This window comes from Myotis brandtii, unplaced genomic scaffold (genome assembly GCF_000412655.1).
Source record: "Myotis brandtii unplaced genomic scaffold, ASM41265v1 scaffold509, whole genome shotgun sequence".
In the NCBI taxonomy this organism is placed as follows: Eukaryota; Metazoa; Chordata; class Mammalia; order Chiroptera; family Vespertilionidae; genus Myotis; species Myotis brandtii.
This window is the reverse complement of record NW_005369409.1, coordinates 389640-400597: the sequence shown is the minus strand read 5'-3', so window position 1 is coordinate 400597 and position 10958 is coordinate 389640. Positions and strand designations below refer to the sequence as shown.

Below are 10958 nucleotides of genomic sequence, written 5' to 3'. Positions count from 1 at the left end.
GAGGTTCAAGTGATTTGCCTATGGTCACATACCTAGACAGAAACAGAGTAAAGCCTAAAAGTTATTTAAAAGCCAGGTCTGTTTATTTCCTGTCCAGTGTTTCTACTCCATGTTTGCAAATGTTGTCCAGTATCATATAACTTGATAATCTGTCTGGGTAACTGTTTCAAATCAATTATTTAGTACCAAAAGGGAATTAACTAGTCACAGTGTTTACCGACTGGGACAAAAGCTAGATCAACCATTGAAAACAGCTATTCATCTACTTATCTTGGCTGTTTTGACTAATCTAATGGGTGACAACACTAATGAAGGATAATATATGGAATCCTAGAAGAATGCAACTTAACCTAGAATTTCCTTTGGCCATCAAATTCACTTGTCATTAGGACAATAAGAAAGTTAACTGTATTTTCAAAATGGAATATCCTAATATTACAATACTAGTTTAGAGTTTTAAATTCACCCCTCTTTCGATGTTAATAAAAAAAAACTCAGAATTTAGATTGTAAAAGTTTATTGATATGGTCAAAAAGCAAACAGCCAGACATTTGGTTATCTTTGCCACTACAATGTGTCATTTTGAATAGTATTTTTAAAATGTATAACAAATAATATTTAAACCATTACTAGAAAAGTAAAGAGCCTAAGGCACTTCAGATGAAAGCTAATTTCAAAATTTTCACAAAGTTAACACTATTCTAAGTGTAGTAAACCTGCTTTCTACAGATTTTAGCCAGAATGCAACTTTTCTCCTTACAGAAAAAGAATGTGCTCTTAAGGGAGATAAAACAAATGCAACAAAACTGTCATTATTTCAATGCTCATGGCAAAGTATCTGGAGCTATACAGATTACATGGCAGTAGTATTCTCCTGGTCAGTCTATACAAATCAGGGCATCTTAATACAAGTCTCATAGAAATCACAGCATGAATTTATTTGGCCTGAGACAAGTAAAAGAACAGCAGATAAGGTATCCAGAATCACAAAATTTATAGGGGAGTAACTAACAAAAAGTGGCTCCATTAAAGAGTAAAAGGTTGACTATAACCCTCCACCCACCAATTCTAATAAAAACACACAAAAAGACCCTACATGAAACATTTCTTCTTAGACAATTATATCCATCTCTTTCTGCAAACCTCTATTATATAAGACTTCTAGATCACCTGAAAGGCTTATTAGATAGTAAATAGTAGAAGGCAATCACAGTATTATTTTGATTCAATACTTCTGAAGTTTCTTTAAAATTTTTTCTCAATCATAATTCTCGTATCTCCATAATAGTGTCATTTCAGTATACTCTTCATAACTGTGGGAAGATTATAACTAGATCTAATGATAACAATCAACTTTCATTCTTCACAGAAATTTCTTTAGCACATTTGGTTATTTCCACTGACAAAAAAAAGACAAAATTGAAACAAAATCCTTTTAAATGTTTACTTTGTTTCTCCACTTAAAGTGGAGAATAAAGGCTAAAATAATAGCAAAAACAGAATAGCTTTCAAGAAACATTTAGTTTCTATCACAGGCAATAACAATTATTTTGTAACCTTCTTTTTCTAACCTAGGGGAGTTCTTTTCCTAAACACAAGGATTATTAAAATATTTTGTAACTGTAATACAGTAATCAAGTTAACCAGATAAATCTATTTTTTCTCTTAGGTACAAATGAAATAAGTGACAATCTCTAATTTGCAGAAACATTTTAGACAATTTTTAAGTTACACTGATTTTTAGCACTATGCTACATTTTTATTATAGAGTGGGCCACCTTAAATAAAACTAGGAAGACAGAATGAACCTGAAATCTTTCCAAATACAAGGTAGTTACTTCCATACTTATGCAGAAATCATAATCCTGTACTTAGAGATACTTTTTTTTAACATCTACAGCCACCAGGAAGCATTGACAGTCAGCACTGTATTTCAATAGGAAAGATGGAGGAGGAGGACTGGCTAGTCTTTTTCTAAAAGCTAGACATGTACTCTGAAGAATAGTATTCTATTTTCAGAAGACCACATAGCACATATGACTTCTCTGCCGGAAAGGAAAGATGTGCAAAAGTATACACATCCATGCAAAAATGGAAAAGCTAACATTGGATTCCTGATGTAGTTATCTGTAACAGGCATATGCAGGAACACCTAGTCAGAACCAACCCCCCACTACCACCTTTGGATAAGATAAAATCATATGGCCAAAAGTTAACTAAAGTAGTTTTGAACCTTGTTCTAATTAAGATGAAGTCATAGTTTTGAACTTTTCATAAAATTCTTAATACTACTAAATTAAAGATTCCATAAAGTTCACTGGGAAGGGAAGGTAAAGAGGAAAATTGTATCCAAATACTTCATGATTATGATAGGAAATTGCTGTTAAGGCACTACACATCTTCTTTGGTTAAATGATTAACTAAATCACTTGAAAAAAAAGAGGTAATACAAAATACACAAATTGCATTCTTCTTTTCATACACTTTTTCATTTTTCAATTTCCATTACTCCAGTGTCTACATATCTCTGGGATCCTTTTTAGCTCATCAGAAAGCTGAAACAAAAATATATACCAATCTATTAGTCTCTGAAATAAAAGTAGGCTTTAAATATCTTGATTTTAACAGAGCAAAGAATGTTTGGGTGTATGTATAATAAACTTTGAGTATCGATAACAAAAAGTGAGAAACCCTCAGATACTGAGGTAGTCTTAGGAGAAAATGTAATAGATATAACTTCAAGTTAAAATATCTCCTGAAGAGCCCGGCCAGCGTGGCTCAGTGGTTGAGCGTCGACCTATGAACCAGAAGGTCATGGCTCAATCTCCAGTGTAGGGCGTGTGAATCCCAGTGTGGGGTGTGCAGAAGGCAGCCGATCGGTAATTCTCTCTCATCACTGATGTTTCTATCTCTCTCTCCCTCTCCCTTCCTCTCTGAAATCAATAAAAATATTTTAAAAAATATATCCTGAAGATAGACACCAATTAATAATTGAATTAATCATGATGATCAAATAAGTAACAGAAGTCCCAGCAAAATTACCCTTGTATCCCAGTTAGTATTCTACAGAGTAGAAATTATTTTAAAATATACTTACACAGAACAATGAAAGTATAAAGTTGGGAGGTTATAAGTCAAGAATCAAAGACCTGCCCTGACCAGTTTGGCTCAGTGGATAGAGCGTCGGCCTGCAGACTGAAGGGTCCCAGGTTCGATTCTGGTCAAGGGCATGTACCTTGGTTGCGGGCACATCCCCAGTAGGGGTTGTGCAGGAGGCAGCTGATGGATGTTTCTCTCTCATCGATGTTTCTAACTCTCCCTCTTCCTTCCTCTCTGTAAAAAATCAATAAAATATATATTTTTTAAAAAAACAAAAAAACCCCAAAGACCTAATAGGTTTTAGTCTTAAATAAGTTTGCAAGAAAAAAATGCAAGATTAATTTATGTTGTTCATTGATTAAAAGGCATCTAAGAATGTCACAATATAATGAATCAACTAGGGAGTTGTTCAAAATTATATACTAAAAAGTTGAGTTAAAATATAAAGATTGAATTTAGGTTTAAAAATATCATTTGATATACTTTACCTTTGGTGTTCATAATCATTTATACAACAGGAAAATGTTGTATTAAAAGAATAGGAGCCGAAACCGGTTTGGCTCAGTGGATAGAGCGTCGGCCTGCGGACTGAAAGGTCCCAGGTTTGATTCCGGTAAAGGGCATGTACCTGGGTTTCGGGCACATCCCCAGTAGGAGATGTGCAGGAGGCAGCTGATCGATGTTTCTCTCTCATCGATGTTTCTAACTCTCTATCTCTCACCCTTCCTCTCTGTAAAAAATCAATAAAATATATTTAAAAAAATAATAAAAAAGAATAGGAATTATAGTAACTGGCACTCAGGTTATAAAATTAAACTAAATTACAACAATCCTAATTATGTACATTTCTCTTGGCTATTAACAGAGTAAAATCGAGAACTTATAACCAGGAGAGTAATTTCCTTCCTGAGCCTGAGAGATCTCTATGAAGATTTCAAGATGTTCTTACACACTCTTTCGTACACTGTCTACAAACTGGATTTTCATCAAATGTTCTGTTTATGGCATAAAGAGCCCTGAAAAGTAGAGGTAAAAAGTCTTCAAAAACATTTAAAAATAATTATCCCCTTGCCCTGGCCTGTTTTGCTCAGTGCTTAGAGCATCAGCTCTCAGATCGAAGGGCCACAGGTTCAATTCCTGGTCAAGGGCACGTACCTTGGTTGCATGTGGGAGGCAACCAATTGATGTGTCTTTTTCTCTCTCCTCCTCCTCCCTCTAAAAAGTATCCTCAGGTGAAGATTAAAAAAAATAATAATTTCCCCCTCAAGAGGTAGTATTGCATGCACACAAGGAATTGTGTCGGTAGATATGGCATAAAATGTTCTAATTATTGTGTTTTATAGATTTCTAGATTAAATTAGGTGATGTTAGAATAACCCTGAAAGATGCTCCTGAGAAATCAAATATCATTGTCCATTATATAATTAAACTAATTTTATATGATATAAACCTAAATTAAGTTAAAGCCTATCTCTTTGCTTTACAAGCAAGAAGCAAAAAAAAAAAAAGAAGTATTATAAAGCAACATGAACTCTGATCTTTGTAAATATAGGTAATCACTATGTAAATCATACCTATATGGATATCCATGATATTTAGATCTGAAAATAGAGAGCAACCAACTGAAGAATAATACAACGAGTCCAATACCAGCCACACACATTACTGTAGAAAAACAAAAGCAGGGTAAAATGAGCATGTTAAGTGTAATGACGAACCAGGGCATACATTTTAGTCTACACTTTCAAGAGTGAAAAAACAAGAGCTATAACTTATTGGTAAATCTCAACTTTCCATCCCCATTCTTTTCTCTTCAGGATTCTGCCTTTTCCTTTAATTTGTTCTATTACAATATAATAGAGTAGCTTCATTTACATAGTTGTGCAATTTAATTGTATGAATTAATGAATTCCTTTAACGCCATGATAATCAAGAATTTAGTGTTAAAAAGTTTTATTATTAACAAGAAAATTACTTATTAAACTCCTTTTAAACCCTTAAGGTTTTATTGATAAATACTGACTTAAAGACATCTGATCACATTGTAACAGTCTCACATGAAAGTACCCTGCATAAGTAACTACATTGCCAGGCATATGCAGGAACACCTGGTCAGAACCAACGCCCCACTACCACCTTTGTATAAGATAAATCATATGGCCAAAAGTTAACTAAAGCAGTTTAAGGAACTCATTCAACATGGATGCCTCATTTAAATGAGGGGGGAAAACCCTGATTCCTAAATTCTTTGCATTAATCTCATATGCTCTGGTTTAGCATAGCAGTTAATGACTTTAACTCCAGATACTGATCCCACAATGCTCAAGTATGATTCCCATAACTTGAGACTCTTTGAGTCCCTGGACTAAGACTGGCTACGAAGCATAAAGGCAGGGATGTGGGAAAGCATGTGTGCTACAGCAGTAGAAGCTTGAGTGAAATATACTTATTGGCCAATAATAAAAACAAATTTTAGTTTTCTTATATTAGAACAATTCTTTTTCCCTTTTTAATTTTCACACAATACGATTAGGAGCTAAAATGTAAAAGTTAAACATATGTAAAATACATATAACAGCTGATTCTATTACATTTTCAAAGTGTGTATACATTTTTTGGGATACCCTATATATACAGTATCACTCTATATGTTGTATTCTACTTTTTTCACAGAACATATCTAAAAGTACTTAGGGCAGTTCCTGGTACACAGTAAGTGCTAATGAAATTTTTATTATTATTTGTGATTATTTCATTAGGTTAAAATCTTAGAAGTAGATCAAATTGTGATTATTTTAATGTCTCCAAAATGCTTTACAACTTAAATTCATGCCAGCAGTATAGCACCCAGATGGCCTTTTTCCAGTAATGAATACAGAAATAGGCAATTTTTAAAAAGTCAAGCAATTAAAAGATGCATATTAACTGAATAAAAATTGATAAGTTATGTTTTCCTAATATGTAAAAATTCACTTTAATGTAGCAAAATAAGTATCTTTCAAATTTGAAATCCAACGTCATCATCATTTTTTAGAAGAAAAAGTGAGGTTTAGCTAGGTTAATTTTGATGACATTTAACTTTTAACCGTAAAAGAAAAACTCGCACTTAAACTGATTTCTTTTAAGTAAAATAAAACTATATTGTTAGCATTTCTTTGCAACAAATACCAATGTGTGAATATTCTAATATATAAAAAGTCCATGCAAACCAATAAGAAAAGGACTAAGAGTCTAATAGATAAATGGCAAAAAGACGTTTTACAGAAAGAAAAGCACAAACAGCTAATAAGCATTTAGGAAAATATTCAATTTCACTAATAACCAAAGAAGTACAAAATAATATTAACATCTCCCCCTTATCTGATTAGACAATAAACACACATGAGCACATGCTTTGTTAAGGTTACCTAATACTGATGAAGTTACAGTGAAAGAAGCATTCCTAAATACTGCTAGTAGGAATCTAAATTATCGTAACATTTGGGAAAAGAAGTTGGCATCATCAGTTTAAAACATCAAGAGAACTGAAACCACTCATACACAGAACCACACAGTCATTCTACTTCTAGGAATCTACCGTATGCTATTGTTGTTTTTTTGAGGGGGGGGGGGCGTGAAATTGGACAACTTGAACATATAGGTTTTAGGTGTGGGTTTCTATGTTGCAAGATCTGTATATTGCACCATGTGCTCACCACTCAAAGTCAAATCTTCTCTTGTCACATATATTAGAACCCCTTTCTCCCCCTACCTTAAGATATTAATATGAAACTAGAGGCCCGGTGCATGAAATTTGTGCATGGGGTGGGGGTCCTCTCAGCCCAGCCTGCAACTCTCCAATCCGGGACCCCTCGGGGGATGTCAGACTGCTGGTTTAGGCCCGATCCCGACCACAATCCAGGACCGCTGGCTCCTAACTGCTCACCTGCCTGATCACCTCTAACTGCCCCCCTGCCAGCCTGGTCACCCTCAACTGCTCCCCCCACTGGCCTGGTCGCCCCTAACTTCTCCCCCCGACCACCAGCCTGGTCGCCCCTTACTGCCCCCCCTGCCAGCCTGGTCGCCCCATGCAGCCTGCTGTTTAGTCGTTTGGTCGCCCCATGCATCCTGCTGTTCGGTCTTCCATCTGGTTGTTTCAGTCGTGACAGCCCCTGGCTTTTTATATATTAGTATGAGGATAAAGCTTAATATACCATGATATTCACTAAAAAAGACTTTATCATAATCAAAGAGAAAAACTAAATGTAAGCAAAAAATCAGAATGGTTAAGTAAATTACAGTATGGAGCATAAATTTAAAATTATGTAGAGGAAAATATTTATTAGTGAATTATTTAACTCCAGTTAAAAAGGGGGAGTACAAGATTCAAAATTTGATACTACAATTTAAAAGATGTTTTACAAATGGATAGAACTATATTACAACATTAAAATTACTTGTTTTTATTGGTGGAATAATGGATAACTCTCTGCCCAAATGTTTCATACTCCTATTTCACCCCACATTTTCTATAATTACTTTTAAAATAGTAAACAAGTAAAATGACATACTTATAAACAAGAGGGAAAATGATTAGAGGACATGCTTTTTTCCTGTATTAAAGGCAGATTGGCATATGTTATGACTTACTCTTTCGCTTTCCAATATCCATGTCAGATGTAGCAGCTTCACATAGAAGTACCATCCCTAAGGTAACCCCACCATCTTAAAAAATTGTTTAAGGAGCAATTCACATAGACACAAAAGACATACCACTTTAAAGAAAATGATAATAAATATATAAATCTACATTTAATTGTATAATACTATAAATAAGTAACCTTGTGTCTATACAGCATAAATATTTACTATAAAAATATAATAAAAGCATTTAGGTTGAACTATTACTTTATTTGTAAAAATAAAATCTGGTATTTTAAACAAATATCCCACTGTAACTCATAGATGAACTATCAGTTTTCCTGAAATTTTACTTTGATATAACATTCCTGGACAGTCTTCCAACTTTTGCTTCAACCTCATACACATTTTAAAATACTACCCTGCTGGCATGGCTCAGTGGTTGAGCATCAAGCTATGAACCAAGAGGTCATAGTTTGATTTCCACTCAGCGCATATGCCTGGGTTGCAGGCTTGATCCCCAGTGTGGGGTGTGCAGGAAGCACCTGATCAATGGTTCTCTCTCAACATTGATGTTTCTATCTCTCTCTCTCCTTCTCCCTTCCTCTCTGAAATCAATGAAAATATTAAAAAATAAATAAAATATTAAATAGACATCTGAGTAATATTTCAACCACCCTCAAAAAAAACATTTAAAATATACACCATTTAGAAAAAATAGCAACTAATTTTTATTTGAAAAACAACTTCTCAAAAATTCTCCAGAATTGCAACAATTAGCTTTTAAAGTACAAATTACTACCTAATTTTGTCCTATTCTAATAAAAAAAGAAAATTCTACAAACCATGACTTCACTTTCAGTCTGCTTAATATAGAAGCTACATAAATACAAAATAGACATTTCCAGTAAATAGGTAACATATGGCATGGTTGAATGCTAAAATAAACAAAATTGATACAAACAGCAGGTAAAAATGCCCAAATTAATTATGCATACATGCATGCATGCACACTGTATGCTCCGCATGTGGGTATACTTAAAGCAGAAAGGGAAATAAAAGTGTTCATATAAGGCCTAAATTAATAACTGGCTCTCTAATTTGTCTATTCATCCCTTCATTACCGTCTTGCGCTTTCTCTTCCATAGCCTCTTGTTAGGAATGATGCCTATTCATCACATTTTTAGTTGCTTGGCTAAATCTTTTTCTCCAGAGATTATTTTTTTTCTTACTGAGGTTCTTTATATCCTGGTATATATAAAGATTGATCATTTCTATAGGCTTTGGTTACAGGGTACTTTAATTAATGGTTAACACTTTTGTATTTGAAAAGATTCATTTTTGTATCATGGTCTATATGCTTTTTTTAAAATGAGCTTTCCATTTCAAAATATACTACCAAGGTTTTTGTATTCTGTTCTTAGCTCTCAAGAACTATGATGCACTTCCTTGTGTATTGTTTCATTTCATTTATTGATTCTTCAAACTTTTACTAACACTGCCTACTACTATAGGCAGACACTGCCCTATACTATATGTTGGAGTTAAAGTTGGATGAAATATAGACCCTTCCTTGGACAAGTTTACACTCTAGTGGGGGGGATACAGTGAAATAAAGAATAATTATGATTAACTAATCATAGTTAAATGTTACTCTGGAAAAACTGAATAGAAAATAGAGAAGGTAGTATTCCATAACATACAAGAACTGGGCTATTAAAAGAGCTAGTAGAATCAAAGTACCTTAATACATGATGAAGGCAAATATATTTGCATAAAACGAAACCTAATTACAAAATTGTGGGAAAATGTTTAAATTACCTTGATTATTACTGTCCAAAGTAGATTTAAACAATGACCTACAATGTTTTGCCTATTGAAATAGCAGTTTACAAAAATGACAATATGGCGAAGACTTGCAAGGGATATCAGAGCACATACATTTTCTGGCAGCAATCCTCCCCACCGCTCCACCTTTGTTTTTTTAGCAAAAACCTTTTGGAGCCCTGACTGGTTTGGCTCAGTGGATAGAGCGTCAGCCTGCGGACTCAAGGGTCCCAGGTTCAATTCTGGTCAAGGGCATGTACCTTCGTTGCAGGCACATACCCAGTAGGGAGTGTGCAGGAGGCAGCTGATCAATGTTTCTCTGTCATCGATGTTTCTAACTCTCTATCCCTCTCCCTTCCTCTCTGTAAAAAATCAATTAAAAAAACCCTTTTGGAAAGCAACGTGGACAAAACATCAAGAGCAAAAGACAGTTTCACACGCTTTGTTTCAAATCTTACTGTTGGGAATTAGGAGATATGGCAAATTATTTTTATATCTAAGAAAACATTTTTTGTAATGTTCAACAATAGAATAATTCAATTATAATATATCCATTATATAAACACTAGAGACCCGGTGCACGAAATTCGTGCACAGGTGGGGTCCCTAGGCCTGGCTGGAGATCAAGGCCAGGCCAATTGGGACCCAAAAGCCCCGGCAGGGTCACGAGAGGAGGCGACAGTCGCCGGGCTGGGCGCAGAAGGAACAGACGCCTGACGCCGATGCCGCCACTGCGCGGTTCCGTGCCTCCCCCCTCCTTCCCTTAATGCTGCGCCGCCATGGTATAATGTGAGAAAAAAGACGAATTAAAACAGCACCAAGGACTTATTATAAAGAGGATACTGAATAGAAGAACAATATGTGTTTCAGCTACAAACTGGGCTTGACTGCTTCCATGGATATAATTCTGGGAGGAAAAAAGAGACAAAATTAAATCTTTAAATATACATTAAATATTGGTATCCTAATCCTAAAATGGGCTATTTTCAAACTTTATGAAATTAATTCACCTTATGTATGTAAGCATTAGGTCAGTGGCATTCATCATAAATAAAAGCTATTTCTGTGTTATTTAAAATTTTTATCTTTTCATTGTACTTATACTATCTTTTCAACAACAGAATCATGAGAAAACCAGTATTTCAGTATACAAAACTGTGAGGTACATAATGTAAGCTCCATGATGATAGGGATCATATTTTTCTTGTTTATCACTATATCTAATAATAAGTATATAGCACAGTGCCTAGAAACAATAGAGCCTCAAGTACTTGATCAATATTGTATTTAGCTGAAGGCTAACTTTCATTCTTAGCTAGATTATTTAAAAGGATACACCAAATAGCATAAGGAACTTTTAAGAGCACTGCATCTTCTTTTCAGCAACTGAAGGTCGTAAACAGAAAGGTTGA

At 34.5% G+C, this 10958-nt stretch overlaps 1 protein-coding gene across 2 annotated transcripts in view; it reads right to left on the bottom strand.

Moving 5' to 3' along the window:
* Positions 1-500: 500 nt before the first annotated feature.
* MAGT1 (magnesium transporter 1) overlaps positions 501-10958 on the bottom strand; it is a 45506-nt gene continuing 35048 nt past the window's right edge. For both annotated transcript variants that reach the window (XM_005877139.2, XM_014548454.1), the window contains exons 7-10: positions 10390-10453; positions 7729-7803; positions 4674-4764; positions 501-2555 (exon numbers count right to left, since the gene is read on the bottom strand). In XM_005877139.2, the coding sequence (XP_005877201.2) occupies positions 2540-2555; positions 4674-4764; positions 7729-7803; positions 10390-10453 (246 nt within the window). In that variant the 3' untranslated portion in view covers positions 501-2539. The remainder of the gene's footprint in view (positions 2556-4673; positions 4765-7728; positions 7804-10389; positions 10454-10958) is intronic.